The sequence below is a fragment of the Mobula hypostoma genome, chromosome 8 (genome assembly GCF_963921235.1).
Source record: "Mobula hypostoma chromosome 8, sMobHyp1.1, whole genome shotgun sequence".
Taxonomy (NCBI): domain Eukaryota; kingdom Metazoa; phylum Chordata; class Chondrichthyes; order Myliobatiformes; family Myliobatidae; genus Mobula; species Mobula hypostoma.
In genome coordinates, this window is record NC_086104.1 from 98100339 (window position 1) to 98115715 (window position 15377).

At 43.8% G+C, this 15377-nt stretch overlaps 1 protein-coding gene across 2 annotated transcripts in view; it reads left to right on the top strand.

Annotated features, from left to right (window-relative positions):
- The window catches only part of prkn (parkin RBR E3 ubiquitin protein ligase), a 1192578-nt gene that overhangs the window by 1133044 nt on the left and 44157 nt on the right, over positions 1-15377 (top strand). For both annotated transcript variants that reach the window (XM_063056415.1, XM_063056416.1), the window contains exon 11: positions 10982-11068. In XM_063056415.1, the coding sequence (XP_062912485.1) occupies positions 10982-11068 (87 nt within the window). The remainder of the gene's footprint in view (positions 1-10981; positions 11069-15377) is intronic.

A 15377-nucleotide genomic window follows, 5' to 3' on the forward strand; every position in this document is an offset into this window, starting at 1 on the left:
AGGAGACATGATAGAGGTGTACAAGATAATAAGAGGAATAGATAGAGTGGATAACCAGCGCCTCTTCCCCAGGGTACCACTGCTCAATACAAGAGGACATGGCTTTAAGGTAAAGGGTGGGAAGTTCAAGGGGGATATTAGAGAAAGGTTTTTTACTCAGAGAGTGGTTGGTGTGTGGAATGCACTGCCTGAGTCAGTGGTGGAGGCAGATACACTGGTGAAGTTTGGGAGACTACTAGAGAGGTATATGGAGGAATCTAAGGTGGGGGCTTATATGAGAGGCAGGGTTTGAGGGTCGGCACAACATTGTGGGCCGAAGGGCCTGTACTGTGCTATACTATTCTATGTTCTATGTTTACCCTGAGTAGTAAAATGCCTTCGCTCCGGAAATCCTTAACCCTTCCACTCGCGGCCTTCTTGCTTAGAATTTATTAAAAATATCACTTTAATGCAATTTCCCTCTCTCTTTTGAAGAAATTACCAACATCAGTATTTAAAATCTTGAGATTCCACGTAAAACCAGGCATCTCAGAACTGAAACCAGTAGAAGCTCCAGGGACATGGAGACAACCCTGTCTTCAGAAGCTATCTGTGTGGAGTTTGCATATTGTCCCTGTGACAGGGTGGGCTTCATCTGGATGCTTCAGTATATTTAATTATTCGTTTCAAGATACAGCACAGAGTAGGCCCTTCTGTCTCAATGATCCACACTGCCCAGCAACTCACCTATTTAACCCTAGCATAACCAGGGGACAATTTTCAATGACCAATTAACCTACTAACAGTGCATATTTGGAATGTGGGAGGAAAGCAGAGTACCTGGAGGAAACTCACACGCTCACGTGAATGACATACAAACTTCTTTGAGACAGCATCGGAGCACAACGCTCCAAGGTGTAATAGCGTCCTGCTAACCGCTACATGACGGTGGCGCCTCCGGCAATCTCAAAGGCGTGAATGTGGCAGGCTAATTAGCATGTAGACGAATGGTGGAATCTGGAGGGACTGGGTAGAGTTGATGTGAATGCGGAGAGAATAGGTTACGAGGAAGATAAATGTGGGAATGGGATTGCTCTGAGAGCCAGCTCAAAGTCCTATGTCTTAAGAAAATACAGGATATGCAAAAGGGAATAGGAGCATGAGGATGATGCAGTCTCTGTGTTTGCTGAGATTGAGCCTGCTCAAGATATCATTTGGATTAAGTGAACATACAGTCAGTGGCCACTTCATTAGGTACACCTGTACACCTGCTTGTTAATGCAAATATCTAATCAGCCAGTTATATGCTAGCAACTGCTTGCATAAAAGCATGCAGACATGGTCAAGACATTCAGATATTGTTCAGAACTAACATCAGAATGGGGAAGAAGTGTGATCTCAGTGACTTTGACCATGGAATGATTGTTGGTGCCAGGCAGGGTGGTTTGAGTATCTCAGAAGCTGCTGGTCTGGGATTTTCACACACAGATGTCTCTAGAGTTAGACCATGAGATAAAGAAGCAGAAATAAACTCTACCATTCAATCATGGCCGATCCTTTTATCCCCTCCTCAGCCCCACTCCACAGCCTCAATATTTGAAAGGTTTCGATGAGGTCCTCCCTCATCCTTCTAAATTCCAGTGAATACAGACCCAGAGCCCAGATTGCTACCCTAGAGTCCCTGCTTCTCAGCTTTCTGCCTTACTCTCTAAATTATCTCTTCAAGACCTCTTTGCTTTTCCTTCCTATGTATTTGGTACCTGGCTGCTCTCCCTCCAACTCCAAAATACTGTGGACACGATCTGAGACGTCCCTAACCCTGGCACATGGGAAGCAACATACCGTCCAGGGTCCCATTCACCTCCACAGAACCTCCTGTCTGTTGCTCTGACTATTGAGTCCCCTATCACTTCCGCTCCCCTCTTCTCCCTCTTTCCCTCTGCACCATGGACCCATGCTCAGTGCTAGTAACTTGGTCTCCGTGGTATTCTCCTGAGAGGTCATCCCCCACAACAGTATCCAAAATGGTGTACTTGTTGATATTGACGGATGAGATTACAGAGAATGATGCGGCAAACAAAAAAACATCCAGTGAGTAGCGCTTCTGTGGGTGAAAATGCCTTGTTAATGAGAGAGGTCAGAGGAGAATGGCCAAACTGGTTCAAGCTGACAAGAAGGTGACAGTAACTCAGATAACTTTGCATTACAACAATGGAGTGCAGTAGACTATCTCTGAATGCACAACACTTCAAATCTTAAAGTGGATGGACTACAGCAGCAGAAGACCACGAATTCGCACTCAGTAGTACCTTTTTAGATATGAGAGGTACCTAATAAAGTGGACACTGAGTGTATATGCATGTTGAGCAACCCTTCAGTCAGATATTGCAAAGAAACTGCAGTTAATAATCAATTTCACTGGAGATACCAAGAAGGGATGAAGTGATGTTTCACCGTCTGTCAGCATCCACATTAAATTCTGTCACTTCCTTGTTTTCCCTTCCCAACTCCAGTATACATCAAAGGTCCTAGTTCCAATGTCCCCTTGACAAGCAGAGCTGAATTTGATTCATGGCGCCTTTCATCATGCTTTCTCAGTTTATTAGCTCAGACACCTGGAAACCCAGTGTCTAGATTGCAAGGACTCTTAAATACCTCACTCCTAATCTCCCACATGTTAGCAGACCTCTTCCATCTAAGTCCCATAATGACAGGAAGTTAACACTGAGCCCAAAGTCTTCACCGAGCGTTTGTCTTAAATTCATTTCTGATGCAATGTGGGTGCTCTATGCAGGTTTGTCATAGAGCACAGGCCATCTGCTGGCCGGGTATTAGCACTGCACTCACACAATTTTGCAGAGTGACAGGTTTATAAACTTGGTCCACGGCCCATTTACAGCAAGACCATGATCTGTTTTAACTAAAGATAACCAGAAACTGGTAACCATAGCCAAGTCTGAAAGCACAAATGGCTCATTTCTTACTGTTCTCCCACCTACGTCCTTGATACTTCACTTGCTACCCTCTAGTTCACTCCATTTTTCTCCTTCCCGTAACCCAGCTCCAATCAATGTAGAGCTGGGAGATAGAACATAGTACAGTACAGCACAGGAGCAAGCCACTCATCTCTCAATGTTTTGCTGAACCAGCTAAAAAGCCAACCAAAAACACACAAATACTAAACCCTCCTACCTACACAATGTCTATGTCCCTCCATCTTCCTCACATCCATGTGTCTTTCTAAACATCTCTGAAAAGCCTCTAATGCATTTGCCTCTACCATCACCCCAGGCAGTGCATTCACAGCTCCCTTTCTGACTGCTTGCTGCTTCATTCTGTGCCTCCAGTGAGCGAGACCTGGGTTCAAGGCCTAATGTTCAAGGTCCTAATCATCAGCAAGTCCGGAGTTTGGGGTTCTTGTCCAGTGTCCGCATTCATCATTGGCGAGTCGATCGGAAGTCCGGAAGTTGAGTCCCAGTGACTGGAACCCTGAGTCTGAGGGTGAATAGGTGGAGTTGAGGCCCCATGTCCATGAATCCACGAGTGCTCTGGAGGTGGGAGTTGGCCGGTCCGGCTTTTGGAGGGCTGTGATGTGTGTTAGGGTGGAATGGCTCTTGTTTTGCCGTTGTTGATTTATTGCTTCTTATGTTCTGTTTTGTTGTGCTCTGCGAACGTGGTAGGCATGCTATGTTGACACTGTAATATGTGGCAACATTGTGGGCTGCCCCCAGCCCATCCTTGAGTTGTGTTGGTTGTTAACGAAACAACCCACTTCACCTCGTGTTTCGATGTACATGTGTTGAATCTGAACCTGAATCCTCTTCACACATCCATGAGGGAGGGGCAGGGAGAAGGTTAATTCCAGTATTCGCAAGCTATAGAACTATATCATGCAATCTGTCTTCCCTTTCGCTACCTCAACATACTTACAAATAGAAAGATCTGCCTAGTTGACACACTGACCAAAGCTTTTTGCTGTATCTTCAAGTCAAGTCAAGTCAAGTCACTTTTTATTGTCATTTCGAGCACAACTGCTGGTACAGTACACAGTAAAAATGAGACAACGTTTTTCAGGACCTTGGTGCTACATGAAACAATACAAAAACTACACTGAACTACGTAAAACAACACAAAAACTACACTAGACTACGGACCTACCCAGGACTGCATAAAGTGCACAAAACAGTGCAGGTATTACAATAAATAATAAACAAGACAATAGGCACAGTAGAGGGTATAGTAGGTTGGTGTCAGTCCAGACTCTGGGTATTGAGGAGTCTGATGGCTTGGGGGAAGAAACTGTTACATAGTCTGGTCATGACAGCCTGAATGCTTTGGTGCCTTTTGCCAGATGGCAGGAGGGAGAAGAGTTTTTATGAGGGGTGTGTGGGGTCCTTCATAATGCTGTTTGCTTTGCAGATGCAGCGTGTGGTGTAAATGTCTGTAATGGTGGGAAGAGAGACCCCTATGATCTTCTCAGCTGACCTCACTATCCGCTGCAGGGTATTGCGATCTGAGATGGTGCAATTTCCTAACCAGGCAGTGATGCAGCTACTCAGGATGCTCTCAGTACAACCTCTGTAGAATGTGGTGAGGATGGGGTGGTGGGAGATGGGCTTTTCTCAGCCTTTGCGGAAAGTAGAGAAGCTACTGAGCTTTCTTTGCTATGGAGCTGATGTTGAGGGACCAGGTGAGATTCTCTGCTAGGTGAACACCAAGAAATTTGGTGCTGTTAACAATCTCTATGGAGAAGTTGTCGATGTTCAGCAGAGCGTGGTCGCTCCGTGTCCTCCTGAAGTCAACAACCATCTCTTTTGTTTTGTTCACATTCAGAGACAGGTTGTAGAGAGACAGATTTCAGGTCTTGGTACCTGCAACAATAATAGTGTGACGAAAGAAGGCTTTTAGCACGTTGGCCTTCATCCGTCAGGGCAAGGGGTGAAAAAGCTGGGAGGCCATGGTGCAGTTGCTACTGGGGCCAACTTGGAGTATTGGTTATTCTGCTATAGGAAGGATGTATTAAACTAGAAAAAGATTTACAAGGATATTGCCAGAACTTGAGGAGACGAATTTGTTCCACAGAGTGCAGGAGACAAAGAGGTGATCTTATAGAGGTGTATAAGATCACGAGAGACGTTGATAGGGTGAATGCACTCAGTCTTTTTTCCTAAATCAGGAATTAGAAGACATCAGTTTAAAGTGAGAGAGGAAAAAATAGTTTAAAAGTCAAGGCTAACTTTTTTACATAAAGGCAGTATGCATGTGGGATGAGCTGCCAGAGGAAGTGTTTGAGGCAGGTACCATAACAACTTTTCAAGAACATTTGGAGAAATACATGAATAGGAAAGGTTTAGAGGGATACAGGTTAACACTGGCAAATGACTGGCTTGTATGGGGCATCCCATGGGGACAAACCTGTCTCCTTCAGTGCTGTTCTCAGGGGAATCAAGGAGTATGGAGAACTTTCACAAAAATGGAGCTGAGTCCTGGACCACATTCAAGATTCAAGTTTATCCGTCACGTAAACAACTAACATACCCGAGGATGTGCTAGCAGCAACCGCAAGTGTCACCACACATTTCCAGCGCCAATGTAGCATGCCCCCAATGCTCGGCAGAACAACACAGAGCACAACAAAGCAAAACAACAACAGCAGCAAAGCAAGCCCCGTCCCTTCCTCTCACCCACACACATACACTGTCCTATAACCCCAAGGCAGGCCTCTCGTCTCCATGGATACGCAGACTCGGGCCTGCAGGCACCGGGTTTTACCTCCCCAGAGGTCTTGCAGAGATCTGCAGATCGGCTCTGGCCAATAGTTCTCGACTTCCACACTTCCGATTCGTCCTTGGGCCTTGATCCTCAGTGTCAATCCCAGGGCATGCATCAACCATGTGGTCTCATTCCTGTTACTTATGTTCCAACATTTAGGAATGATGACCTTTCTCAACCATGGAGGTACTTTGCGACTAAAAAGCATTTCTTTTGTCAAGGACTATCTAAAATACGTCTTTATTTCAAATAGTAGGGAAACAATGTGTCAAGTTCTTTAACAATTCTGACATTTTGCATTTTCTGGGCAACAAAGAAATTTGCTGCTCTTGCTGCCATCTAGTGTCAGAAATACACATAACCAGTGGTAGAAGAGCAATTTCTATGCCATGCACAGATCTCTGCATGCTTGAGGGTGGGGGAGGGGGGACATTTACTCTGTCACTTTCCCATCCACCTGCCCTTGAATATTAATTTGCCAACTCAGCGACTTGAGAGATGCTTCAGTAAATTCCAAACGTTCTGTCACTGTTTGACTCAGTGGCTTCCGACGCTCCAATCAATCACTCTCTGCTCATTTGGAATTGCATCTCTCAGGAAAATGTAGCTTATTGGCTGCAGTTTGTTCAGAGAGACTGATGAGTAATTCTGGAGTTTTCTTGTGTTGTGTAGGCATTCTGGAGAAGTCCTGTCCAGAGACTCAATGGGACACACGCACTTCAGATGTTCAAACACACCTGGAGTATCGTGCCATCATTCGAACCAGCAAATAAGTACTTCCTCATCTTAAAAAACTTTCAATGCAATGCTCTCATTTACTAAAAAGAATAGTGTTTTGGAGGATTGGAGGGATTGGAGGGAGGCAAGTGTTGTCCCCTTGTTCAAAAAAGGTAGTAGTCTGGGTAATTATAGACCAGTAAGCCTTATGTCTGTGGTGGGAAAGCTGTTGGAAAAGATTCTTAGACATAGGATCTTTGGGCATTTAGAGAATCATGGTCTGATCAGGGACAGTCAGCATGGCTTTGTGAAGGGCAGATCATGTCTAACAAGCCTGATAGAATTCTTTGAGGAGGTAACCAGGCATATAGATGAGGGTAGTGCGGTAGATGTGATCTACATGGATTTTAGTAAGGCATTTGACAAGGTTCCACACGGTAGGCTTATTCAGAAAGTCAGGAGGCATGGGATCCAGGGAAGTTTGGCCAGGTGGATTCAGAATTGGCTTGCCTGCAGAAGGCAGAGGGTCGTACTGGAGGGAGTACATTCATATTGGAGGGTTGTGACTAGTGGTGTCCCACAGGGATCAGTTCTGGGACTTCTACTTTTCGTGATTTTTATTAACGACCTGGATGTGGGGATAGAAGGGTGGGTTGGCAAGTTTGCAGACGACACAAAGGTTGGTGGTGTTGTAGATAGTGTAGAGGATTGTCAAAGATTGCAGAGAGACATTGATAGGATGCAGAAGTGGGCTGAGAAGTGGCAGGTGGAGTTCAACCCAGAGAAGTGTGAGGTGATACACTTTGGAAGGACAAACTCCAAGGCAGAGTACAAAGTAAATGGCAGGATACTTGGTAGTGTGGAGGAACAGAGGGATCTGGAGGTACATGTGCGCAGATCCCTGAAAGTTGCCTCACAGGTAGATAGGGTAGTTAAGAAAGCTTATGGGGTGTTAGCTTTCATAAGTCGAGGGATAGAGTTTAAGAGTCACGAGGTAATGATGCAGCTCTATAAAACTCTGGTTAGGCCACACTTGGAGCACTGTGTCCAGTTCTGGTTGCCTCACTATAGGAAGGATGTGGAAGCACTGGAAAGGGTATAGAGGAGATTTGCTGGGATGCTGCCTGGTTTAGAGAGTATAGATTATGATCAGAGATTAAGGGAGCTAAGGCTTTACTCTTTGGAGAGAAGGAGGATGAGAGGAGACATGATAGAGGTATACAAGATATTAAGAGGAATAGATAGAGTGGATAGCCAGTGCCTCTTCCCTAGGGCGCCACTGCTCAATACAAGAGGACATGGCTTTAAGGTAAGGGGTGGGAAGTTTAAGGGGGATATTAGCGGAAGGTTTTTTCACTCAGAGACTGGTTGAAGTGTGGAATGCACTGCCTGAGTCAGTGGTGGAGGCAGGTACACTAGTGAAATTTAAGAGACTACAGGTATATGGAGGAACTTAAGGTGCGGAGTTATATGGGAAGCAGGGTTTGAGGGTCGGCACAACATTGTGGGCTGAAGGGCCTGTACTGTGCTGTACTATTCTATGTTCTATGTTTGTTGAAACATCTTTTACACACAATGCCTTTTATAAGGACAGCTCAGTAGCATAGCGCTTAGTGTAATGCTGTTACAGTGTCAGTAACCAGGGTTCAATTCCTGCAAAGAGTTCGTACGTTCCCCCTGTGACCTCATGGGTTTCCTCTGGGTGCTCTGGTTTCCTCCCACTTTCCAAAGATGTATAGGTTAGTGGGTTAATTGTCACTTGGGTGTAATTGGGCACTGTGGGTTCATTGAGCAGAAAGACCTGTTACCAAGTTATATCTTCTAAAAAAGTATGTATTTAGTGATCACGTTTACATCTGATAATCATTGTCTTTCCTTGAATTCATGAAATCCAAATTCATTAGCAGTAACTACAAAAAACTGTTACATTCCACGTAAGGAGATAATGTTTTCATTCCTTTAGGCCGGCTAATTTAGTAGTAATAGTACCATTAATCTAATAAAACATGGTTGAAAAATACCCTGTGCATTTTGCAAAATTCTATCCAGTTGTTTCCCAGACTGATGTGATTCCTGTTGTCAGAACTCATCCTCCCCTTTCATTATTAACCCTCCTCACCCACATTAACATCCACCTCCCTTACAACTGTAATCCACAGCACCAGTCCTCCCAGCTCCAGCCCATTAATCACGTCCTTCAATATTGTTCTTAAAGTTAGCACATTTAATCCCAACATCCCCGGCCTCACTCCCTCCTCATTAGTTTGCTAATAACAGAACTTTTGATTTCAATGTTGACATCAACAGTCCCACCCTAACCTTTCCAGTCATGTGCAAATCAGAAACTACTCCAGGATTGTTAATCAGTCTCTCTGGATGAGGTGCTCCGGGCAGTTACAGTACTGTGCATAAATTTTAGGCACACGTGAAATCTAGGGTGCCTAAGGCTTTTGTACGGTACTGTATTTGTCAACATGGAGTGGAGAGCGAGTTTGTAAATCAGGCAGGAGCAAAGGATGTTGGGAATGGTGAGGGAGGGGTGCCACGGGAGTGATGTAGGACAGGTGGCAGTGGAAAAGTGCTGGTGTGGGGGATGGCACGGGTGCAGACACACCCAGCCATGAGACACCGGGCAAGGTCACTTGATCCCAAAAAATGGGTTTATTGATCAGTACAGAATGCCTCTCTGGTGCTTTCCACTCCCTCCACTGGCCCTTCTCCTTTTCCCAACCATGATTCCCCTCTTCATGCCTCCTTCCCACTCTCAATCCACAGAGGTGTTGCTGCCTATCCTTACTGATTATAGTCCATAGGTTAGGAAGTCTGGGACCCAGTTGCAAAGGGAAGATTTTGGTCCCAGTTCTGAAAGGTTGCAGATGAATTTGCTTGTAATTATAGTAGTGAAGGTGGTTCTATAGTCAATAACCAATTATCCATCGTATGTCCCTTTACGATCTAGATGCTCCAAAAATCATTGGATTGTAAATTGAGCTGAAATAAAAGGAGAAAATTGTGGAATACAATCAAATATCCAAGTAAAATGAGAACATCAACTAAAATGTGTTAACACCATAAAACGCTCCAAGGTATTCAACAGAGCATGAACAAACATTATTTGACACAGAGTCACAAGAGGAAGAATTGGAATATTGTAGTCATTGCTTGTACTAGGGAGGGTATTCTGAACCACTGTAGTCCCAGCCATCAGTGTCTGTGTGATTATAGTGAGGACAGAATTGGAGGGGAGCAGAGACCCGTGAGGGTTATAGGATTAGCAGAGACTTGAGGAAGGGTAAGTCCACAGAGGGAATTGAAATGGAGCATGAGAATTTTAAAACTGTGACTTACTGACAGACAAAGCGATGTGGGCCAGCAGGTATGGCTGCTGATTGGACAGGACCAGGGGTAAGTCAGGATCGAGGTGTCGAGTTCAAGGTCAGTGCAGCTTTATGTACAGTTCGGTTAAACAAAGTACTAAAGTCACCTCCAGCGAAAATGGATCCAGTCAGGCAAAGGATAACAAATTTGACTGTGCTGGTGGAACAGAGCAAGACCTGATGTTAATGCAGAATGAAGATAAGAGTTTTTAAATTGTTCGTTCAGTTATATTAAGTAATGGAAGCTGAACGGGCCAAGCAGATGTTTGTGTTTGTTACTCTAGGTTTCCAGTATCTTGTGTTTAGAAAAGTAGTAACTGAAATAACACTATTTTCTTTTCTTTCTGTCCTCCTGATGGAGGGGTATGAGTATAAAGTAATATTAGGAAATCCAGCTACCTTTGCATGGGATTCTTTACTTCTGTTCTATGATGTCAAATTCTTCCTCAAATTTCTGAAATGTGACTTGAAAAATTCCTAAAAGTTATGTCATCACCTAGAACATGGAGTTAAATGTTTCTCCACCTTATAACTATTCCAACTACTTCCACCTCCTTGCATAGCAGGCAAATTGCTGGAAGAACTCAGCAGGTCAGGCAGCATCTATGGAGGGGAATTAATGGCCGCTGTTATGGGCCAAGGTCCTTCATCAGGACTGAAAAGGAAGGGGGCAGAAACCAGAATACGATGGTGGAGGGAAAGAGAAGGAGTGGCAGGTGATGGGTAAGGCCCAGTGAGGGGGAAGGTGCGTGGGATGAACTGGGAAGTTGGGAGGTGATGGGTGGAAAATTTAAAGGGCTGAACACAAAGAGGGAATCTGATAGGAGAACAGAGTGGAACATGGGAGAAAGGGAAGGAGGAAAGGCAGAAGAAGGAGTTGATGAGCCAGTGGGAAGAAGGGATGTGGAAAGAGAGGAGCCAGAAGGGGGAATTGAAAAAGAGAGAAGAGGGGGAAATTCCCATAAGTTAGAGAAATCATTGTTCATGCCATCAGGTTGGAGGTTACCCAGATGGAATAAGAAGTGTTGCTCATTCAACCTGAGAGTGGCTTCATCATGGCAGGAAAGGAAGCCATGGACCGACGTGTGGGAATGGAAATGGGAATACCATCTCCTCTTGTTTACTTTGTCTTCCAGTTTGTTTTCTGCCGGGAATGCAAGGAAGAGTACCACGAGGGGGAGTGCAGTGGACTCCACGCTACTGCAGCTGCCACAAGTCTACAGGTAATAAAGTGGTTTTTTGGAAAATCAATACAGATAGCTTCCTGAGGCGATATTGCAGAACATTCATCAGGGATTTCTTCCTAACTCCAGTACTGTATATATGTATAACTCTGAATATGATGTTTCTGTAATAGGATCCTGTACTGTCCTGTAGGAATCATCTTCTGAAATGGGGCAAATAGATTTTTCTTGCTTCTGAAAAAAAACTTGTATTCTTATAAGGTGAGAGTGATATATTTTGGGGAGTTAAGTAGGTGTAGGACATAAAGGAACATTGAAAAACAGACAAATCCATAGCTCCCCAAAAATGGCAACACAGATAGATATGATGATGAGGAAGGCATGTAGCATTCTTGCCTTCATAGGTCTGGGCAGAGAATATAAATGTTGGGACATTATGTTGCAACTTTACAAAACAGTAGTTGTGCTGCACTTGAAGTTTTGCATGGTCACCAAACCAGGAATAATGTGATTTTGCTGAACAGAGTGCAGACAAGATTCATCAGGATATCGTGGAGGTTGGGAAAATAGTTATGGGCTGAGATTGTACTCGGATGGACTAGTTTTCCATGATGCAAAGAAGGCTGGGGGCTGACCTGATAGAATTTTACTAGACGGGGTAGATAGTCAACATTTTTTTTCATGGTAGAGTATCAAAAACAAGGTGGCACAAGTTTTAAGGCTTTATATGGGAATTTAAGGGTAAATTTTTTACACAGAGTGTGGTTGATGGATCTCGCTGCCAGAGGCATTTAGATGGACACTTACATATGCAAGACGTACAAGGTATTGAGTCCTAACGTGTGCAAATGAGGTTTGATGGACAAAAGGTGGCCATGAACTGGGGGGTTGGGGCTTGTTCTGTGCTATACAACTCTATAAATCTATGACCATTATTTTGTAAAAGTCTAACAAACAGCAGAGAGTGAAATAAAATATTGAAAATACAGTTGGGGAATTTAAATGTTTTAAAGTCATAATAACATTTCTTGAATTATTAATACACATCATCTAAATGTTGAAATCAGATGATGCCCTTGAAGGAGGCTGTATGAACCATTGTACTTATACCAACTTATCTCTAGAGTCTTCTATTTGTTTCTTTTATAAATGAAGCTCCAATTCCCATTTACTCTCTTTAAACTCCAAAGGTAGTGCAGGTGCTGCCGAGCATTCCCTACTATCAATGAAATGTTGGTGGTCCAAGAGAGTTCCTCTATGATGTTCACTCCCAGGAATTTAAAGCTGGACACCCTTGCCACTGCTTCACCATTCATGACTACGTCTATTTCAAACTTGCATGCATCATGTTGACTTTCAGTGCCTCTAACAACCTGTTGTAATGCACTATTGGATTCCACTTCTTATACCTTACAGTACATTCTATTACCAAGATGGACCTTGTTCATACCTTTTTGATTTCCTGAAATTGATAACCACTTCTTTGTTTTTTAATGTTGGGTTGCTGCACCGTAATACTGTTACGCTAACCACTGCGCTATTTTGCCACCCCCCTGAGCTTCACTCCTTCCATCGAATTGAGTGGTTGTGGATAACTCTGCTGTTCAAGCAGAATGCTGCAAGCCGCTATGCACTGCATTAGGTGCCATAGTCAAAACCAAATGTTTCTGGCATCCCAAAATGCCTGAAGGTCTGCAGCAGCTGTTGAATGGTAGCATCTGTCATTGTTGACTTCATAAATAATACTTCTGGCCATTTGGAATAGGTGTCAACCAGGACAAGGTAGGTAGAGTCGTTGATTAGGCTAGCAAAGTCAATATGTACTCGACTCCAAGGTCTGATAGCCTGAGGAATAGTTGTGGATCGGCTCTACTTGGATTCTTTGCTGCCAAAGAGCACTGAGTACATTGTTTGCATACTGATATGATACCTTGGTCTATACCTGGCCAGTACACAAAGCTTCTTGCCAGGGCTTTCATTGGATTGAAGTCTAGGGGACCAGGGTAGAATTTTGGTCAAAGTGTTCGTGGAGTCTCTAGGCTATCTCCAAACATTAAGCTGGAGTTGAGAGCGAAGGGTAGAAGAGTACGACATCTTCCTCAACTTTGACTGGCCATCCGTCAATGAGGTATCTGGAGATACGCTGAAGAAGAGGATCTGCAGCTGTTTCTGCTCTGATCTTGTCGATCGTGACCGGAAGCCATTTGGCAGCATCCGATCAACCCGGTGAACTTCACAACCAATTGAAATCGCGGCCATAACAGTGTCTTCATTTTCAGTAAAATACTGATTCATTGGTCTGGAGAGGGCATCTGCCTGACCAAGTTCCTGTGTTGATGTGCACTTGATTTCAAAATGTTGCCTACTTTTGTAGATGGTTCATTTTACACACTGGAATACCTTTCAGAGACCCAAAGATGGACAATGGTAGCTTATGATTATTAAGCAGAGTGAAGCACCTGCCTTAAAGCATCTTGTGAAATTTCTTCACAGCAAAGATGATTCTCAAGGCTTCCTTTCCAATTTGTCCATATTTCCTTCCTGCTGCGATCAGTGATCTAGTTGCATGCATGGCAGCTTTCTCGAACCATCAGGGCAGGTATGAACTGCACCCACCCCATAGCTGGACACATCCGTCGCAACGATGATTGGCAGCTCTGGGTTGAAACGTTATCAGGAGAAGGTAATTACTTACCACCTGTTATGCCACTGGTGTTTAGGGCAGCAATGAAGATCCTCCACCCTGGCATGTTCAGGGCTTCTTTCATCATGTCAGTAGCTTCCTCTTAGTATTCACTACGGTCAGTCATGCAAGTCCCAGGTGGAAACTCAGGAATACCATCACACTCAGATGTAGAAGGATCCTTCATTGCTGTTTCTGTAACAATTTTGTTTTACTAGTCAGGGTTGTTGGCTCTGAGGTGAACACCCGAACCTGGAGGACTGGTGGACCACTCTTAGTCTGGCCTCTACCCTTTGACCTGTTTGGCATCAGTGACCCTACCAAGAGCCAAAGTATAAAGCCCTGACTCCAGCCAACATACAGTGGTGCTAGAAAGTTTGTGAACCCTGTAGGATTTTCTCCATTTCTGCATAAACATGACCTAAAATGTGATCAAAACTTCACATAAGTCCTAAAACAAGATAAAAGAGAACCCAATTAAATAAATAACACAAAAACATTATACTTGTTTATTTACTTATTGAGGAAAAATTATCCAATATTACATGTATTTGTTGGAAAAAATATGTGAACCCTGGGGGCAATGCTTTCTACAAAAACTATTTGGAGTCCGGTGTTCCAATCAATGAGATGAGATTGCAATCTCAATGTTGCTGAGGTAGGAATGGGTTAAGGGTTTCAAGTTCCCAGATGTAAATATCAACATCAGTTTGTCCTGGTCTAACTGCATGGATACTATGGCCAAGAAAGCACATCCACACCTTCACTTCCTCAGAAGTTATAGAAATTTGGCTTGTCCCCAGTGACTCTTGCTATTGTTTATAGACGCACCATAGAAAACATATTAACCAGGTGCATCAAAGCTTGGTATGCAGTTGCTCTGCTCAAGTCTGCCAGTATACCTCACAAACCAGCCTCTGCTCCTTCGACTTCCCTCTGCCTTGGGAAAGCAGCTAACATAAGCAAGGACTCCTCTCACCCTAGTGGTTCTGCCCTCTCCCATCAGGCAAAGGATACAAAACGTTGAGAATATGTACTACACATCTCAAGGACAGCTTCTATCCCACTATTATCAGACTCTTGAACTCTTATGATTTTTGATCTCACAATCTATCTCATTGTGGTCCTTGCACTTTACTTGTCTACCTGCACTCACGTTCTCTGTAACTACGCTCTCCACCTCAATATACTTATGTATGCAATGATCTGTTTGGAGGGCACACAAGCAAAAGCTTTTCACTGTATCTCGGTCCATGTGACAACAATAAACCAATTCCAAATTAGCATTCATGGGGGACTGGCACAGAAAACGAGTTGACAGTTGAGGGCCACATAGGAAAACCATATTGAAAGGTGGAACAGGTTGAAAGGCCTGGTGGCCCACTCCTGTTCCTATGTTCTTATGTTCTTTTTTGTATAACTCCTGCATCAGAACCAAAATCAGGTTTACTATCACCAACATGTGTCGTGAAATTTGTTATTTTGTGACAGCAGTACAGCACAATACATTAAAAACTATAAATTTTAGATTTAGATTATGAGGACACTCAGTCCTCGTTTATTGTCATTTAGTAATGCATGCATTAAGAAATGATACAATGTTCCTCCAGTATGATATCACAGAAATACAAGACAGACCAAGACTAAAACTGACAAAAACCACAT